Source organism: Synchiropus splendidus, chromosome 1 (genome assembly GCF_027744825.2).
Source record: "Synchiropus splendidus isolate RoL2022-P1 chromosome 1, RoL_Sspl_1.0, whole genome shotgun sequence".
In the NCBI taxonomy this organism is placed as follows: domain Eukaryota; kingdom Metazoa; phylum Chordata; class Actinopteri; order Syngnathiformes; family Callionymidae; genus Synchiropus; species Synchiropus splendidus.
In genome coordinates this window covers 17797989-17818608 of record NC_071334.1, presented here as the reverse complement: position 1 = coordinate 17818608, position 20620 = coordinate 17797989, and the positions used below count along the sequence as shown (strand labels likewise).

Genomic DNA, 20620 nt, shown 5'->3' with positions numbered 1-20620 from the left:
GGACACTACCACTGCGATCATGAGGTCAGGGCCCGACAAATGATTGTAAGTATTGATTGGTTGAAAAGCCATGACTCAGAGTTTGGGCTGCCTCGCCCTGACTCCTTGGTGCCTGGGAATCCTTCTCCCGACGCTCATGTATAGTGAGCACGCCAAACCTGCTGAGCCACTGCGCGAAAGCACAATAGGAAAATGCAACAAAAGTAATCTGTTGTGTGCGAAACAGAGTTTGCCACACAAGAGTTGCCACTCCATTTTGTCCTCTCAGTGAAATATCTCCCCTCAAGCAGCAGGCGCGCCACCTTTTCTTGCAGCAGTTGGCTTTACCCATCACAGTAGGCGCATCCAATCATCATGCCTCTGATCAACACCCTTCTGGTTCATCATTAACTGGATTACTACCGTCTGTCTTCATGTCACTCTCTCGTCCCTTCATTCAATCCATCACCATCTACAGCCACCCATTAAAATGTGCTTCGTGTCCCCAATGTGTGATAAAGGAATGATTGATCTTGTTTTCTATTCAGGCAAAAAATATTCAACTCAAGCATAGACTGACTTGTTTGGTTGCTCAAATGTGTGTCCACGTGTGAGTCGCTTGAGTATGTCCCCAGGTATAAAATATTGAAGTACCTTTGCCAAGAATAATAAATCAGTTTGACAGCAGTACTGAAGTGAAAGAAATAGAATCAGAAGAGTTAACAGCCTCGCTCTTTCAGGGTGACTGAAGAATTGGTTCTTGCATTGCTGTATGACTTACACCGCAGAGTTTGTACTGTCAAACAATTATATCTAAAGAGTACTTTGACAAAGTATGTCTGGTATGAAGGTTCATCTGATAGTAAGTTAAAACAGGCTAAATATTAAACTACTATTCTTATAATGTTTCATTCTGCAGCTCTGTCTAACACACATTCAATATGAAATTCAGGAACCACAGAGAATGATAGACACTTGCTCTCCTCTGCCAGGGTGTATAATATTTGCTCATTGCAGCTGCACACACAACTCTCCTGCACAACTTGTAATGAGGCTTATGTAACCGGTGCTTTTCGGTTCTTTGTCATTTTGCTGCATTTTCAGGACACGTTGATGCAGGAAAGATTATCACATCTTTAAATCATACACTGATATAGCTGGATGACAGATGAGAGAATTATTTCAGTGGGAAATGAACTTGAGTGCTAAACCCACAAATAGCCTGAACCCTCCCTAAACGAGTGACACACCTAAATCTAAAAACAGCAGTGTCGCGAAAGGACGTAATACAAGGACTGAAACAATGAGAAGGCAGACGTGGGAGTAGGTGCAGGAGTATTAATACAGCCCTCTTGGTCAAAAGTAAATTGATTCCCATTATGTATTTTTGAGGTCTTCACTGTCCTCCCTTTTTTAAATGTATCTTTAAATTACATTCATCGAACCAGTGATCCCAATTTGAGCCATAGTTGTCGTCGGATAACGTTCACAATGAGGCCACGGTGGAATATGCACTCATGAGGAACAAGCTGAATTGGTGACGGGTATTCCATTCCGTGAGCAGTCCTAACTGGTAATGTGTTCTAGACTTTCCCACATCTGCCTCTTCAGCCCAGGTGATTTTTGGTCTGTCACCCAGGATGATTGTCTTTATCAGTCGTATCAGGAGTCGGGAGAGTATTTGGGTTAGGAAGGATAATCCACTCACTCGAAAAGAGGATTGGAGAACCTCATGGGGCTTTGGGAAGTTGTGAGCTGGTGTTTGTTTTCACATCACAAGGCGACCGGTGCTGGCTGTCAAGGGACATGTTACGCCATGTCGCTTAATTGTTTTTCCACTGGCACGATCGGACGTTTGGCTTTTGTTTTACAATTGAGACAATGTGACAAGACAAATGTGTTGAGCTGTGTCTTAAAAGGTCATGAAATCTAACCTCAAAAATGTGAGTTGAATGGATTAACAGCCCTGAAATACATTGGAAATACATTGTTCAAATGTATTTTAAGCATTTAACGTCACAAAAATGCAAGCTGGGTTTTTGGAACTAAAGCTAATGCCTATATTGTCTTTGCATTTGGAGCTTTAGCCCTTGAGCAGATTAATTTAGAAACACTGCTTGCTGGCATAATTCCCACTCATTTACTTCACAAATTGCCTCACATTACTATGATTTCATTTTCCAAAAGACGACAGACAGCGGTGCCATGTCGTCCACGTGTCAGTTATTGGATTTTTAGTTTCTATATATAGCTGCTAGTCCACGTGAGCGACTAGACAGACAATGCAGCAGCTTCCAGCTGAACTTGACTGCTGATGGATGACCCTCATATGATTGACACACATTTGCCTTTAATAAGAGCAAATATTAAAAAAAAAAAAAAAAAAAGAGCATCAACAACTACACTAATGCAAGCTCTGTTCCAAATTAACATTGTGCAGTGTGCACTGCATAAAACGTGGTACCACCACACCCAATCATTTTAAGTTATTCAGCTGAAACAATGAATCAATATGGAAATATTTCCCATGAAAATAAGTGCTACTTAAGTGCCTGCTGACACAAATGGAAGTGGATCAGGGAAGCTGTAGGCATTTGAAGGAACACATCTCAGAGCAATAATCCTTTTGTCAGTGATATAAAGTCTAAACTGTTTTCTTTCCCCGGTTATGAAGTTGTCAGACCACCCTGGTGTGTGGAACAAGAGGTGACCGTCGGCCTCATTTTCTTTTAATCTCATTTGGCGTCAAGCAAACGCACAGACTTCTAGTGCCTGAGAAATGGCAGCACTTAAAGACTGAAAGAGTGTAAAGCATAGGACGAAGCTATTTATAGACCTGGCACAAGACATAATGTCTGACTTTCACGTCAAATTGTTTCTTTCATTCCCTTCATCGTGATGGTCCTGAGTATGTTTTTCATTGAGCGCCCTGATTTAAACCGTATCACGACAGGGCGCACCTCTTTAGCTACATCAGACACATCACAAATGACATGTAACAAAAGTTGTTGCTTTATTTTGGGTGGTAAAATGTTTATTATAATGGACAGAACTAGCATTTGCCGGCACTGCACAAAAACTAGAGACGCTCTGATACCAGTTTTTACCGAATCGAGTAATGACTCAAGAGCTTACCAATAAGACTGTACTTACACATATAGTTACTTTGAGTTTTTTTACTTTAAATTTTTTCCATATATAGTGTTATTTTGACAACATTCTTCAGTATATATTTTTTCTTGTACATGGGTTTCACTGCAGTACAAACAAATTTTGCAAAATTGTCATAAACTGATATTCCAAAACTGCACGCTGCCGTAACGTGGTATGGGTTTCGTGGTAACAGTGGCCATTCTATGAGTACAAATACGAGTACTGAAGCCTGGTATTGGTTGCAAAAACATTTAGCTAGCATCAGACATTGTCAAGGCTTCCCTCCGAAACACCTTGCCATCTCAACTTAAACCAAACAGTCATGAGCCATGATCATCGAAATAAAATACTAAATAAAACTTTTACTTTTCATGACCAAGAAAGAAGTGACTTTTAGATTCAGTGACAAAGGGAAAAACAACTAATTCACAGAAAGACACAATGATGTTGGATCCAAGTAGACATGACATGCAGACAATTTTCGAACAGCATAAATTATAAAGATGAGTGCAAAATAAATGGACTGCAATATGTTTTCTGCTTCTTAATGTATCCATCAATGACAAAGAACTCAACAACACTTGCTTCAAACACTGAGTTTTCTTTTGTGTATCTGAATGAATAAATAAACAGGAATTCGTCTCAAATATTTAGGAAGATAATGTCCGCCCAATATCATCACTTTACAAATGCATTAGCAAAGTTGAGTGGTATGTATGATGTAACTTGCAGCGAAATCCAAATTATTGCAACAAAGGAATGGAATCCTTTTGTGAGTCTGGTACCGACTGTTAAAACAGCTCTAAATATTTCTTACAAAAGTAAAAAGAGAGCATTCATGTCATATTCTGAACTAAAAGCAACATCCCATTGCATATTGCTGTATGCAGTGGCACACAAAGGTTTCCTCGTCCTCACTTGAGGATAGAGTTAAAGTAAAGTAATGCCACTGCAACTGCATTTGTGTGACAAACCTCTCTATGACACCTTGTGTTGTGATCATGTGATCACTTGATTAAAAAGGTGCAGGGAGTTTAGTTTGACTCAGTCACTTCTGAGGAATTAAAGGGTCATGAATGGATGTTGGTGGACGGACAGACCCCCCTGCATCCACTATAAATAGACTGCATTGCTTTAAAGTGGGAGTTCTGAAAGAGTTTTACCGAACAAGGAACAAGAAGGACAATCTGCTGATGTCAGCAGGTTGTACAATAGCTTGTGTCAGCTGGCTTTGAGCAGAGGTTTCTGTTTTTATAGTAAACTCTGCCGTTGTTTTTGGCATGACATGACTTCATTCGGGTTTCTTCTGAAAGCACGGATGAGGGATTTATATTACCCATCTTTTCACATAGAAGGAAGCAGTCATCTTTTAATAATGAGCTCTACATGGATATGCGCTGCAAATGCTTTATTATGGCTCAGTTCAACACCTATTCCACTTCCATTTCAGTGACTATCACTATCCGGAAAAGTCGATGCAGAAAATGTGCATTTCGCACTAGCGTTAAGTAACTTGTGGTGAGGTCGCTTGAAAGTTTAGTAGTGGTCGTGTTAGTAGAAGTACAGAGACGCACATGGACTTTAGAAACACATTGGTAGAGTTTATCTCTATCATGGAAGGACAGCTGCTCCAGATATTAATCCTGGGGTGTTGAAGAAATGTTTTATCCCAAGATATATTTCGTATGTGGTTAAAGGAAAGAAGTGCAGTAATGATGACTCAAGATGGAGCGATTCACTTAACGGTAATTTAAAATGTAATGTTCTGAGTATCATCACTTTCTTCTGCCTACATGCAGAATTAATTCACCTAATTGATAGTGAGTGACAGACGAACTCCTTTGGCCTCTTCTCACTGTAGCAGCCCACTCTTCAGTGCGTAATTGAAATATTGCCCTGTTCAACCACTTCACTCAGTTAAGTGCTATGTTGCTGCATGGACATGCTTGATAGCATTCAATTTACTAACTGAATGAACAAGAATAACTCACAGTGGCATTGCCTACACACAGGTATACGCACACACACACACGAACTCTATTGCAGTGTTACGTAACTATGTGACGGATCAATAGGTGCTTCACTTCTGTCTAATGCTGTTTCCTACCAAGAGGCTTCTCAGTGGCTGAGGAGATAAAGAACCCTCTTCAAGATGAAATGATCTTTCCCGCTGACAAACTGCGAAGGCGTAGGTCGGTTACTGAGAGGAAATGCTTGTTGTAATATGAAGGTCCACCAGGAGTGAAGACTTTCTCAAAAAAAAAAAAAACTCCAGCAGTAATCTCAGCTTTTTGTGGCTCTGCAATGATGGCCTCCATTTTACCTTGCTTTTTTACTTGTGACGGCCCATCCTGGTACACGGGAGAGACAGTGGCACTGTTTTGTTGTGCCATCCGCTTTTGCTACAGAGCTTGGTTTTGATCCAGCTCATTAAAAGCCAGTTAATGTTGTTGCTGATGGTTCCACAGAGGAAGAGAGAGGACACTTTACAGCTTACAGATGGAAAAAAAAAAACCACAAACCACAACGTTGTGTGAACGCTTTTAGTTAAAGGGAAATGAGCACTCCACACTTGCTACTAGCAATCGATAAATCTGTTGAGGTAGCTTGTTGTTTTCAAGGACGACGAACCAGATTTGGTTTGTTTGAAAGAAACTGTCAGCCAGCGCTTTTAATATATTCTTTCACCCTTATCACTCGTCTCTTTTTGAACAGTGTCCCATACAATATTTTTCAGAATATATGAGTCTCAAACAACAATATTATTATTTTAACCCTGTCTCTGCTTTGGTGTTGGGCAATTGTTTGGATTATGGAAAGACTGCATACTTCATACGTCTATAATATCTTTGTAACATCCAGCTGTTTCCATGTGTGCAGGTGCAAAGGAGCATCTCACTATGGGCTCTCAGCTGACAGGAAGCGACGATCGCAAGAAGGCGAATGCACGGACAGCACTTCAGAACTTACCATCGCAACCCTCCCCGGCGATGGCCCCACATCAGCAGCTGTGGCCCTTCTGTCAGACGAGTCCGGTTTGGTTAACCCTGCGTTTGACCCCAGCATGGAGGACAACAGTCAGTCCGGCAGCACGACTAACCTTGCAGCGCGCAGCAGCACCAAGAAGAGTGAGTGTGAGTGGGCGAACGGATGTTAACGTGTCTGTGTGTGGTCACGTTTAATATTAGAAAGAGAGGGAAATGAGGTGTTTATTCCAGGATGACAGATTGTAAATCAATAGAGGAGATAACTTGCACTGCATGCTTACAGTCCAAGACCAAAAGCCTGTGATCCTTGTTTATGCATGCCAACCTACACACAGCAAATCAGTCTCACTAATGCAACCTGAAATAGACTTGTTTTCTAATGGTCTGTGAAGGAAATTTTATCGACAAATTAGCCTTGTTTTTGTCACCAAACCATTTCTCCCTCTTTGAAAGAAGTGTGAAGTCACCAAGAGGGCAGGTAGAGGAGACAGTCAAGGAGACTTGAGAGGTTAAATATAGACTGGAGGCAGAGGTGATGACGTGACGACTGCACTCCGTCGTACCTTCCACCTGTGAAACCAGGAAGCAGTCATGAGCGTCAATCCTTTCCTCCATAACGGAGGCAGTGGGGACATCAAATGACGCTGTAGCAGCACTTTAGACTTAACCGACTAAGAGCCCACCACCAAGAGCACCATTAATGCTGAACAAGCTGTCAGCTTCAGAAGCGACTGGCGCTTTTAAAGAATAATGTGGCTGTCAGGAACCTTTGCATCTCCAAGGGCCCACGGAAAGTGGGAGGGATACTGCAGAGACCTGTTGCCCTGTGGTGAGAGAAGACAAACCAGGGACCTGGCCTCTCAGATTCCTGTCAGATGTCGTATTCACTCTGTGTAATATTACATCACTGAGACTTATGCAACATCGGCAAGAGTTGTATCATCTAGTCAGAATATTTCAGTGATGTTGGAACAATGGCTTGATGTTCTTATTCACGGACCCTCAATGGAAAGGGAAAAAAGTCTATGCTTATTTTAAATGAGGAATGCAACTGTGCCGCACATGTGACACACCAGATGAAAGTAAAGATAAGATAAAAAGTCAGATAAAATCAGACGTTTAAGACCTTGAAGAAGTCGTCTGTTTCTGCATTTTTAATATCAGCATTCCCGAATTGCTTCATTCCAAAATTCAGCACCATTTAATTGTTTGCAAGTGATTCCAGCTCTGAAGCAGCCTTTGTTGACAGCTGCAGCGAGGCGCTTGGTTCAGACATGTCTGGGCATGTTGAGGCTCAGCTCTATAAAATGCTTCTCTTTGGTCTTTCCAGTCAGAAACTTTGAGCGATCCTCAGTGAGGAGTCGTTCCTTCAGGAGGTTGAACCGAGCCTTCAGTGTCCTACGGCGAACCAAGAGCGGCACAGCCGTGAGCAATGAGACATCTGAGGAACGAGACAATGCCAGAAATTCCAGTGTGCCACAAGGAGGTATGGCTGCGGCTTTTCATGTGCTTTGTCTGTGGATATACTGTACCTCGATGTCGTGTCGCTGGATTTCTCACATCTTCTTTGCTGAAAGTCAGGGGTTACTTTTTATGAATAGCTGAAGACATCAGTTTTAGTACACTGGCGTATGAAATGAGCCGGTGTTTTCTTCATGTCAGTGAGGGTCACCTCTGGTCATTCCAGCTTCCTCCTACAATGTAAAAGCCTACAGAGGTTAATTAGTCACTTCAAATGATCCGCAGGACTGAGGGTGTGTCCGTGTGTGAATTGTTGTCAGTGATGGATTGGCGACCTTTCCGGATTGTCCCCCTGCTTTGGCCCGCAGTTGCTCTGACAGGTGCCAGCCTATACCGTACAGCCAACATGCATAGTGAAAAATCCTCAGCCATCAACACACATCTTATTTAAAAAAAATGTATTTACTTAGAAATGTATCAACACTGATGACCTTTGTTTGCTGTCGCTGTTTTCAATTTATTTCAGTATTTTAATATGTAAGTTCTTACACTTTACATTGGTCATTCAAAATACATGCCTTGAGATTTATTGATTATCACACACATTGTTGGCCTATGCCAGACTACACAGTAGTTCGATTTGTTCCAAGTGTGTGCTGGAAATATATCCTGGAAATTTACACATGACTGAAGGCTTTATTATTTATTTATTTATTTATTTCTGTTATAAATCCATTGATCAACATAAACCATACGTTTTCTTTAGATTAGATTAGTGCGGAAATTCAACATGTAACAGCAGCTAATGACAACAAAGTCACTGTCGCATACCACAGACATTAAAGATACACAACAAACATCAACGACAATCCACAAAGCACCAGCATTAAAAAAAATGTCACAAGCTATCAAATAACACAAGACAAATAAAAGCCCATAGTATATAAACATATATCATAACAAAATAAACGCATAAAATGTGCTCAATTATAAGAAAATGGATAATGCATAGATCATAATAAAGTATATGAGTACATTAGATGATGTATTAGATGTAGATAGTAAACAAACAAATGATGTGCCGCATCTGATTTTACAGTTGTTCATCCTGACAGCACTTGGAAGAAAGGTGCTTTAATAAGCATTTTATGATGAATAATTTGTGGTAGCACCATAAAGAAAGTACGCAGTGCTATAGTATGTCATGGTTTCTTTCTAGTGATAGAGCATTAATGAGCATGCAAGTTTGTTTAAAAGACTCTCTGGGCTGAATGACACTGGTGACACTTTTGCATATGTTGCTTCAATTATTCAGCAGCAGGTTGCTCAAGTCCTCCGGTGCTGCACATATCAAAGGAGAAATTGGTGCCTGAGGCACAGACAGGGATTGAGAAGGTCACTGAAGAAGCCGCCTGTGCCGTTGGCCAGGGTTTGAAGTTCTCCTGTTTATCACTTGTTTTATGATCAGCATTTATCTTCCTGTCCCATGTTATATTCTCACGCCTTTGACGTTCCTCTGAACGTATGTGGCAAGAACGCAATACGATGATGGGAGTAGATTCTATCCAGGGTGTAATAATAATAATAATAATAATACTTTTTTAATGTGGGTGGGGGGGGCATAACTTCAAGATGAAATGACGAAGTGAAGGAATGTGGCCTTGCATAAGTGAGTGCTGACGAATGATCATGAAGAAGATTATTCTCTGAGGCCATCCGCTGAGGAGGCAGAGAGAATAGATTAAATATTCATCGCCTGTGCTGAAGAGACAAAGATAGACAGAGTGAAGTAGAACTGGATCCATGAAGGGCTCAGCGACTACACAAAAATACAACACAGATGAAAACAAACACAGTGGAAGCAGAGTCCCCTTGGAGTTAAGAAAGCCAGATGACAAGGCAAAGAAAAGGCAGGTTAAAAGCAAGTGTGATGGACCAAGGGATGGGTTACATAACAGCATCAGGTCTCTCTGTTCATGTGTTCTCCATCCTCAGAGACATATGCTGTCGCACAGAACAATTTTGATTTGGGGATGGAGAGGATGAAAGAGACCCTATGAGTTCAGAGGAAAGACAAGAACAAGGAGCAAACTGCTGTCGTATTTTATTGCTGAACACTATGATAAGCACAATAGAGCCTACAATACGCATGTATTGGTTATATTTATTCTTTTTTTGTCTTTGGACTGTGGTCTCCAGGGAAATTGTAAATTAAGTCTGTTGGCGTGACACAGGAGTGAGATTTGTATTTTCCCAAATTACGTCTTTATTTGAGCTGCTTCCAAATTAGCAAAGTTGTCTGTGTTTCTCATTTAACGAAATAAAATCCCCATGAATCACTGGCTCCCACCTGTGTATGAAGTTTTTTATGGATGCTAGAAATGTAGTTTTTCTTCCCCAAGCATGGCCGCTCCAGATGTATGTGACTAATGATGCAAACATCAAGTGAGATAAGCAGCCAAGTAAATGTTCCCTCTTGGCTTCGACAAGTTTGTTTGAGTAACCTGAGGGAGCAGAGACAGCTGCTTCCACTGCTCCTGCTCTTCTCCACGCTCTACTACGCTCTCCCAAGACGGCTATCTTCTTCACTATGCAACACGTTTCCCAGGGCGCTGCCTTTCTCTTTACTGCCTTCGCTCACTTCCTCTTCTGCTAAAATTGGCCGTTCCTGACTATTTTCTTTCAAGCAATTACAATGATTGCCTGTTTCTTTTCCCTGTTCCCTCTCTCAGTGCTGGCGCTTCCACAGCTCCATCACCTGATCCCTGACGGTGAAATCACCAGTATTAAAATCACGCGGGCAGAGCCATCCGAACCTTTGGCCATCAGTATTGTTGGTGGAAATGAGACGCCTCTCGTCCGCATTCTCATTCAGGATATCTATAGGGAAGGCGTCATCGCTCGCGATGGCCGGCTGCTGCCTGGAGACATGATCCTGAAGGTGATGAATTTTTAAAGAGAACCATTTGCATATCATTGTTGGCAGTTGGCATTCATCGTTTATGATCAGCTAGGGCTGGCGATTCACTTTCAAACGTTATTTACAGACAGAAATTACAAATAAATGCTAATGAATCGATACAAAGTTTCTTTTTTCAGGGTCATTCCATTATGGAGATTAAATGAAATTGTCACAGATAATGCTGAGCTCTGCACTTTATGTAGCAAACAGTTGGCTCATCGCTGGAGCACTTCCACCCTGTTGTTTTTATGTTGGAAAATATTAGCACGTGATTGATTCATTGTAAAACCTCTCATTAACTTGATATATAGTTTTGCTGGCTGTGTGACATTTGTGTTTTGTGATGACAGGTGAATGGCATTGACATCAGCAATGTCCCGCACTGCTACGCTGTGGCCACCCTCAAACAGCCGTGCCAACTGCTACGGCTAACGGTCCTCCGAGAGCAACGTCACCGCTATCGCTCACACGGCCACCTACACGGGCACAGCCACGACGTCGCAGCAGGCCACCTCCCTCACGGCCTTCTTGCCCACCCCCTGAGAGATGACAGCATCCATGTGGTGCTGAACAAAAGCACTCGAGACGAGCAGCTGGGCATTAAGCTAGTCCGGCGGCCGGAGGAGAATGGCGTCTACATCTTTCACCTGCTGGAGGGCGGCCTGGCAGCACGTGATGGGCAGCTGTGTGTCGGAGACAGAGTGCTGGCTATCAATGGGCAAGACCTGCGCTACGGCGTGCCAGAACATGCCGCACATCTCATCCAGGTCAGTTTGAAATAAAGTGTTTAGATCACAGTCTGATTATACCACCGACCATGTGGTCATAGTTAATTGTGGTGGTTATGGACAATTAGCTGTGCAGTCTCTCTGCAGTTAATACCATTTAAATGTTCTGGGTCCCCTAATAGGCTCAACCTGCAGTCCTTCATGCTTATTCTGTTTGTTCAGGGGGTCTGTGACCAACAGCGCTCGATGTCTAGGCCTGTGCAGTCTCACTGGGGTCTTTATGTAGCGAAGGTGGCTGCTCAGTGCAAGCACTTTTGGCAGGGTTCAAGAACTGGCAAGAAAAATAATGTGTCCAATTGAACCGATAATGGGCCACCGTGGCTATTTCAGGAGTTGCTACAGTGCTGCGTAGGGCCCGGCAGGAAAGTCTCACCGGAACAACTGTGGACGGCGAGTGAGACGACGTGGCTGCCGGACTTGCGAGTAGCCAAATGTTTATGCAATGACTAGATTTGATTCTTAAATAGTGGCATCAGGAAAGGTCTTAGATGTTTATGTAGCACACGGAAACACAAATATGCGGGCAGATTTTAAACCATTTTGACATGATGAAAAAAATGACTTTCCTTTGGCTCCGCAGGCAAGTGAGCAGGGAGTTCACTTCATAGTGTCGCGTCAGATCTGCCTGCCGGCTCCAGACATCTTACAAGAGGCTCCATGGGGCATGGACGGCCCCCCACCGTACTCCCCAGTGGATATCGAGCAGACATTACTGGTAAGCTTCATATCTACAAAAAAAAGTGTGCTACCCTTGCTCATGCTACATGTGCTATTATTAGTGATTTAAAATTAGATGGCCTTTATCCAATCTACATATTAGATGAGAAATTGTTTTTTAACAATGAATTACACATTTGTAGGGAAAATATGTTCAGTTTGTTGCCACTTTTTCATTGTCATTGAATCTTCATTTATTGTACACTTTTTGTCCAAATAAAGAGTTGTGAAGTAAAAGAAAGATAGGATATAGATACAAGGGAAAATGATTCAAAACACACAGCAAATGGCACCAGTGTTGACAAAACGGAGGACGCGGCACTGGATTGGTCACAATAGAGGCGAGCTGCTGGTGGTGGGCGGAAGCCACACCAGTATACGCTGTAGTAGGATGCCACTAGCCCGGAAGTGGCATGACCCTCAGCATGATCACGACTGGCACAATGTGAAGGAAACACCAGAGGAGAGGAAAATATAACAATAACAGCAAGATTGCAAATAAAGACGATGGTTGGACAAAAACAATGGAACCAGTAAAATGATTAAGATCAAGTTAAACTATTTACAAGACTAAAAGTGGCAAGAGAGATCAAAATATAGTATGAAGTGTTTGGCATGCCTTGTGAAACCACGCGTCACATGCCACAGTACAGGTTATACTTTATGGTTATACTCCATGTGTGTCCGTTTTTTCATGTTTTCCCTCAGGCTATACGCCACGATTGTCTATCAAGAAAACAATTCATCTTACAGCTAAAATCATAGGACGTATGTAAAGGATGTGCAAACTAAAGAAGTGTAGGTTTTCTCAGATGGAAATGCTGGAGTCCAAGTCCTGCTCATGAACATCGCTGCCTTTCATACCAGATGGTCTTGTGCCATAAAGTAAAAGCAGTATGAGAAATTAAACTTACCAAACCACAAATATACAGTTTGTTAAGATCAGTTGTGTATTTAGAAGTGTCTATAAAGGTTAGGCATCAAATGGACAAATGGATAGATTAACCCTCATTTACCCTGTACAGAAATCCAGTTTTCTAAAAAAAAAATGACATTAGTCGACTGTCATCACAGCATGTCACAAGTGCCCCTCTCCACGTTTGTCGTTGAAGTATGTGGAATTATGTGTCTGTAAATCTCAGTAGCTAAAAGACATGTCTGCAAAACAACCATCTGCATTCCCTGCTTTGAACAGTACTGTGCAGAACAAGTGAGGTACCAAATACATGACTGCAGCAAAGTCAGCCCGGTGCCCCTGGAGTCAGTCATGTGACTGCCTGCCGATCTCCGGTGGGGGCGAGGCAGGAATGTGTGAATGCACCACTTGAACCGGCCCACCAGCCTCATGTGTCCAATTGTTATTCGTTCTAATTTTACTCTGTCTCACACCTCACACAAACACATTTTAATGACTCTCGTACACCCACCACCTCAATTACCCAGCAGAGGAACACCTCCAACTGCATATGTATAGTGAAGGACTGACAATTCCTCTCCATTATGACCCCAAAATGAAGAGTTACTTGAGCTGCATAATGTAATAACCTCCATATATTATGCAGAGCCACTTATGCTAATGGGGTCGCTCGGTAATTAGCAGTTATATCTATGTCACTGGGCTCGAGTTCCTGCTGCACATTTGAATTCCCCACAATTAAAAACTATCACATGTCCCAGAAAAGAGGCACTTATTAATATGCAAATGTGTCTCTCGAAATTAATTATAATCCGTTGTATTTTGAAGGAGACCTTGAAAGAAGTTTCCATTCTATTAAGTGAAAGTGGCAGCAACAAACAAATGGTGATAGTGATCCAAATTCTTGTTTTTTTTTGCTGGTTCACCCACGCACAACCTCTAATATAAACTTGATTTTCAGCTCTCTTCGGTTGATAACACAGTCTCTGAAGAGTGTGACTACTGTGGAACGATTGATGCATGTCCGTGTTTATGTGAACGAATAGATTGAAATGTGTAGTTTGAAGCAAAGATGCCGCTGCTATACAATGGAAAATCTCAGCAATTACAAACCGAAGCTGGTTTGTAACAGCCCATTATTATGCAAGCAGGTTGATCATCTGATGTCTTCTTTGAAGGACTCGTGTCAGAAGCCGGCCTGCTATGAAAAAACTGTCACCCTGACCAAGGAACCGTATGACTCTTTGGGAATGACAGTTGCTGGAGGCATGTCCAGCCGAGGGTGGGATCTGCCCATCTATGTCACCAACGTGGACGCCGATGGAGTGGTGGGCCAGGAGGGCTCCATCCGAAAAGGTGAACTTCCACTGGGGTTGAAGTTTTCTTATTAAAAAAAGCATGATTTTCTCCATTTGCTCAAAACCTCTTGTGCTAAGATAGTGCCAGGAAAGCATCGTAGCCTCCTCTGTGATGAATAATAGACAGACTGTTTGATGAACACTTGTCTAATTATGAAGGTTCTTCATCCAGCTGAGTAGTTTATATCGTGCATCTGGGGTTCAGTGCGTCACAAATTGGCTCTAACACGCTGAAGAAACAGTACAAACATTAGCAGCACTTAATGTGATCTGGAGGAGTGTTTGTGCAATTCATAATCGTTTTGATTTGTGAAGTCTGTCGGCTTTGAAATAGACCAAAACATGGCAGCAGTGGTGGTGGTACAGTTCAATGCCCAGGGACGGTCAACTGCTGACTCGGGCACATCCATCTAAAATACTGCCATATTAAGCCTGTAATGATGCTCAATCCTCCAGCTACAGGCGTCAGTACCAAAGTAATCTGAGAACATGTAGAGAGGAGAGCGCAACAATATCAACAGGACATCAAAATGGTCAGTATGGTGGTCGGCTATTCAAGGTGCACAAAAGTGTATTGTTGATTTAGATATAAAATAAATATTCATGTGTATTAGCATATTCTTGCAGAGCAATCGTGTCGGCTTAATTGTTTGCCAGCAATTCTGCACCGAGCCATCTGCTTTTCTTTGCGCCACTTTCATCACCGGGAGGCTTTTAAAAGCACAGGTGGTGCTTGATTTCCATCCCTTTGTTTCCTTTCTGGGAGGATGTTGAATATTAAAGAGGCAGATGATTAGACCTTATTCTCTGTGGTTCAGTGTCCACAATTATCTGGATGGTAACCTCGTGCTCTGCCGGCCACATGCTTCTCTGCAGGTGACATCTTGTTAAATGTGAACGGCATGGACTTGACAGGAGTGACGCGATGCGAAGCCGTGGCCAACTTGAAAAATACGTCATCACCTGTGGTGCTCAAGGTCTTGGAGATGCGTCCTCCAGAAGAAAGTCTGCAGGACTTCACGTTGCCCCCTTGCCTCTCCCCCTCTGACAGCACCAAGAGCCCCTTGCCCAATGACGATCACTCCCCGCTGTGGGTGTCGTGGTTGCAGCTACCCAGGTGAGCTTCAACTGAAAATTTCTCCCATGCACTGGATTCCATACCTGACCATTGACCTTCAGCAGCTGGTGCTGTCTCAAATTGTGACAGAAGCAGCTGGTGGGTAAAGGCTCATTAGAGTTCTCAAAGTTTCAACAACTTTCTTTTCAACCTCTTCTACATGACATAGGTGTTTGGGACAAATTCATGCTCTAGCTTTGTACTTGAGTAATTTTAGATACAGTGTTTAGTTTTAGTTTAGTTTAAGTGAATCATGTGCCTCATGTTTCCAACAAGCATAAAGACGATGGAGGGATTCAGGGTTATGCCCAGGAATTTTTCCAGAACACTCGGTGTCCCCTATGCTGCTAAAGGGCTTGGGAGAACCCTGGGAAAGAGGGCATGGGTCAGCATAGGAAGGAGTGCCCATGGACTATGATGTTTGCTGGCATCATGTTGACGTGTAGGGAGTGTCATGATAAGCTGGAGTAAATGTACTAAAGGTGGAGGTACGAGCTGGAGAGAAGAAGAGGAATGAAGGTCCAATGGTGCCAGGACAGACTTCGTGTGTGCATGAGGTCATAAAGAGAGATGGACAGAGATTAAGAAAGGTGAAGAGGAGGTGTGACCAGGGCGGTTGTACTAGATAGGCTCCGGTTTGATGTTGCAACCCATGACAAGAACTGCCAAGAGAAAGAAGCACAAAATATGAAGGGAACTCTAAATACTCGCTTCTCTTGACAAATTATTTTGTGATAAAATCTGAGTATAATTTATGCACAACTGTCAATTCAAGGAGATTCATTCAATGCAAAACTGTCAAAAATATGTAAATGCCCTGTTCTGTAATGTTGTTTCATGACTGTATGAAGCTGCTTGTATCCCCATGAACAAGAACCAAGGATGTCTCCCACAAGAAAACAGATGAAGTGCTTCAAATGTAGCAATTACATGACTTTCACTCTAATCCAAATGCCTTGTAATTCAAACACATTTTACTGAGAGAATCATCTAATTCTTCTGCCGTGATGGGATAAAACAAATGAATTGATTTGCTGTCAAAAAATTGCATCCAGAGTCACCACGGGACTGCAGTCTAGACCAGCAGTGCACCTAACTGGATTTGCATATATCTTCCACTTATTATGGTCTATCCTTCAGAGACTGAAGCAAGTCTCATTATTCTCACCTTCACTCACAGACCTTCTTTCCTTCGCCAGGAGATGATTTCAGCACTTTCAGCACTTTACCGAACACACAAACTTGTGCCGATGTACATGCAAATACACATAAGCACATGTGCACAACAGTACTGCGCGATGGATGCACAATGAATATAACTCAAAGATGCAGTGAACAGATTAATGATTTAATCTTCTCTTGGCTCATGCAGGCATCTCTACTGCTGCAAAGACATCGTCCTGCGGCGGAGCACCTCAGGCAGCCTCGGCTTCAGCATCGTTGGAGGTCAGGAAGAGGTCAACTGCAATCAATCCTTTTTTATCCGCTCCATCGTCGAGGGAACGCCAGCGTATAATGATGGCAGGATAAGGTCCGCTCCATTTGCTTGTTTCCTTGTACATATCAGCGAGTCAACCATGTTTAACAGGGTTAAATGTCTTAAATTAAGTGTTACTTAAATGCCATTATTGCTCGCCGTGCGGCAGTAATTGCTCAACTGGCTGGTACCAGCGCCTACAGAAGCCACCTTTACTTGACATCGCATGAGACTAAAGAAGACTTTAAGTGTTGGCCATATGGTGGGGTTCATTTGAATCGTTGTCAGACTTCATTATGGGGCTGCACAATGAATCTCACTTTTTTGCAACCAAATTTTGAGATCTTGCCTCACCAGGTGCCCAGGCACCACTCTTGCAACACATTTTAAGTTCATGCTCACGAAGTCACAGTCTAAATCCTAGAGGGCCATAACTGTTGTAAGGGGCCAGAAGAAAGTTGGACAGAGAATGTTTTTAACTTAAATTTTCTTGCCAAAATGTGATTAGGCAAGGATGAAGAAGGATGTTATACCCGAAATGCTATTTCTTTACATTAAATTTAATTATTTTTATTATTTATTCAATAATAAAATAAAATGTTATTATTCATGCAATGATTCTCTGTATAAATAATGAAAAAACTAAATTTAAGTGGTGAATATCTTGGTACAGACCTATGTTAGGTGTGTGTAGGCATTTAGCAACAAGAATGTCTGGGAAAAAAATGCGGAATTTCTCATAAAAAGAATCTAATTTAATGCCGCATTTTCAAAATCTGTTGCATGAAGTGGTAACACCACTAAGAATTCCGAGTTATTTATATTAATCGCTCCCAACCCCGATGCAATGTAGCATTGAAGCAAGCCGATTCAAGATTCCTGGCTTGGAGCGCAACCTAATCGATCAGTGGTGGGACAGAAAAATCATTGGGCGCATTATGGATTTTAGCAATATTTACTCCTTGGTCATGTCTGTCAGTGTGAAGTAACATTTAAGAACGTGTTAAATTATGTATTTTGACATATACAAGTTGTACCTGAGTATACGTGTAAGGAGCAGTGAAACTTTGAAAGAAAAAATGGGAGAAAAATAAGGTACTAATAGCGCTGGCCTGGGGAAGAAAATAAGCCATGTTAAAATAACAACAACAACAATAAAAGGGAAATAGATTGAGGCACTGGGACTGTGGTCGTATACTGTTATACTGTTTCTATTGAGATGGACTTTGTGATTGCACTCTTTAGTAGCAGAGTTAGTCATTAGTATATTCTAAGTTCTTGCATTGTATCATTTATTTATCATTGCTTTGTGTTTACGGTTTCAATCTGCATTGTTTTTATTTTAAGCAAAGCAAATGCATGTTTCAATATTGATCAAAATGATCCTGATGTCTGCCATTTTTGCCTACAGCCACACAGTCTTTAAAAGTCCACCACATTTGAAGCATGTGTGTTGATTTTGGATTTTCTTGTGCAGGTGTGGCGACATCTTGCTGGAGGTTAACGGTAAAAGTACATGGGGAATGACGCACACGGCGTTAGTGCGTCTTCTCAAGGAGCTTCGAGGGAGAATCACCCTGACCATCGTTTCTTGGCCGGGTAGTCTGCTGTGACATTGCTCCAAGCTGCACTGAGCTGCACTGAGCAGGGAATGAGCAAAACATGTTTCTGGACTGGCTGGCCGCTCTTTAGCTTTGTTTGTGGCCGGAGCTTACAATAGTGCTGTAGATGAATGGATACCGAAAACACCCTATGGACGACTGAGATGGACAAACTTGAGACTGGGTTGTCACCAGAGTTGGATTTGCCTCTCAGAGAATGACGCATTGGAGCGATTCAGATTCACGCTCGTGGACATGAGGATGTCTATCCTCACTGAACAAATCATCCAGTGATAAGAATGTGGATTCACATGGAGACACAACACATTGCCAATTGCAGTAGTAGGTATATATTAGGGAATGCATCAAGTTGGACTCATTCCTTTACTGTAAATGTTGGGTGTTTAAATACGTATGGATTCAAGCACTTGTAACACTTCTGTTTGTGGTTCCGCCTTTAAATAATAGGCTCCTGTTTGTGCCGTCGGTGGCTGTCATTCATCCATTGACCAACAGGACATGTTGCCAAGTAGTCAGTCGTCTGTGTTGAGGTTTTGTTTGATTTCTTTTTTTTTTTTTCTTTTTTTAATACAGAGGCTTAATTTATCAAATCCACTGAAAGAAAAAAAAATGTGGTTAAAAACAAAGTGTCTATGTGTTCATAAGATGTTATGATGTTTCATTAGGTGACTTTGTGGAGGCCTTAATCATTTTCTTACTTTTAAGAGAAAAAATACTGACTTGGTTTGTGGTCTAGGACCCATCTTCTGTGGTTCTGTCTGTCAGCCTGTGTAATATATCGAATGGTGCATTTGGTAAAACGATCAATAAAGTCATTTGAAAAGAGAAGTGGACAATGGATACTGATTAGCCTGCGAGCAGCAGACAAAACGATCATTTTTATTGTAAATGTAAACTTGTTTTTCTAAGATTCGGTGGCATAATGTGCCATGAGGTGATTACCACAAATGAAGCAAACCGATAACCAGGAACCTGATTTACAGTTTGTTTATGAGCTCCATTACTATGTGCTCGAATTTCACCATGCTGCAGTCATCATTTAGAACATGGGAGGAAGTGTGAGACTGTTCCAAAAACAGCAAGAAAATATTTGAAGACGATGACTCTAATACTAAATATGGACTTTGTGAGCTGGATGTGTCCTTCACACAGCATGGCGAGAGGCAGATGTGATGCCAGCAGAACCTGCTGCGCTTAATATCCTTGAGGGAAGAGCAGCAGTGGACTGTGTGTGTGTGTGTGTGTGTGTGTGTGTGTGTGTGTGTGTGTGTGTGTGTGTGTGTGTGTGTGTGTGTGTGTGTGTGTGTGTGTGTGTGTGTGTGTGTGTGTGTGTGTGTGTGTGTGTGTGTGTGTGTGTGTGTGTGTGTGTGTGTGTCAGATGAATAAAAAAGAAGATGATTCATACACCATAAGAGAGACGCCCAGCAGAGTTCATCAGTACAGAAAGTCCCTGTCGTACAAAGGGATGCAGCAGATGGATGTGGGACATTCTTATTTTGGATTGGAACAACGTGAACTCAAGGCTGAAGTGTCAAATTAGGGAGAAACTGACTGAGTCCACCTTGTGACCATCTCTATCACTGTGCACTGTGTGGGTACATTAAAACTACGTAGTGAACTTTGCTGTACATTCAGAAAATACCATCCAAGTGTGTGTATGTGTGTACCTTGTATAGCTATACTTCTAGGGACCAGTTCTTGGAAACATCACTTTAAGAGGATATTTTTTCTTTGTGGGGACATTTTTGCAGGTGCTCACAAGGTTATGCTTCAATTTGAGGAAGGAAACTTCAAAATAACTGAGTCATAATGACTGAGGTTTAAGTTTGGTTCAGAGTCCTAGTTAAGGTTAGCTGTTTGTTTTGGTTGGTAAGGTTTAGTGTGACAGGCTGGGGAAAGAATTATCAAAGATGGTGTGATAAACATGCATGTGAGTGTTTGTGTAGTCGAGCTACAGTCAAGTCCAGAAACAAAAAAAAAGTAAAATAAATGTTGTCACGATACGAGGACTACCATGTTCTGAGATATGCTCTTTAAATCACATTTATTGAAGTTGCCGGTTACAACAAGCAAGTTACTTTAC

General features: G+C 42.0%; 1 protein-coding gene across 4 annotated transcripts in view; it reads left to right on the top strand.

Annotated features, from left to right (window-relative positions):
* lnx1 (ligand of numb-protein X 1) overlaps nucleotides 1-19734 on the top strand; it is a 33186-nt gene extending 13452 nt beyond the window's left edge. Inside the window, exons 3-11 of one of the 4 annotated variants that reach the window (XM_053877565.1) lie at nucleotides 6013-6266; nucleotides 7450-7605; nucleotides 10313-10521; nucleotides 10893-11309; nucleotides 11911-12045; nucleotides 14142-14319; nucleotides 15198-15438; nucleotides 16811-16969; nucleotides 18393-19734. In XM_053877565.1, coding sequence (XP_053733540.1) covers nucleotides 6013-6266; nucleotides 7450-7605; nucleotides 10313-10521; nucleotides 10893-11309; nucleotides 11911-12045; nucleotides 14142-14319; nucleotides 15198-15438; nucleotides 16811-16969; nucleotides 18393-18528 — 1885 coding nt within the window. In that variant the 3' untranslated portion in view covers nucleotides 18529-19734. The remainder of the gene's footprint in view (nucleotides 1-6012; nucleotides 6267-7449; nucleotides 7606-10312; nucleotides 10522-10892; nucleotides 11310-11910; nucleotides 12046-14141; nucleotides 14320-15197; nucleotides 15439-16810; nucleotides 16970-18392) is intronic. The other 3 variants (XM_053877567.1, XM_053877583.1, XM_053877574.1) reach the window with 3 other exon arrangements.
* The last annotated feature ends 886 nt before the right edge of the window (nucleotides 19735-20620 follow it).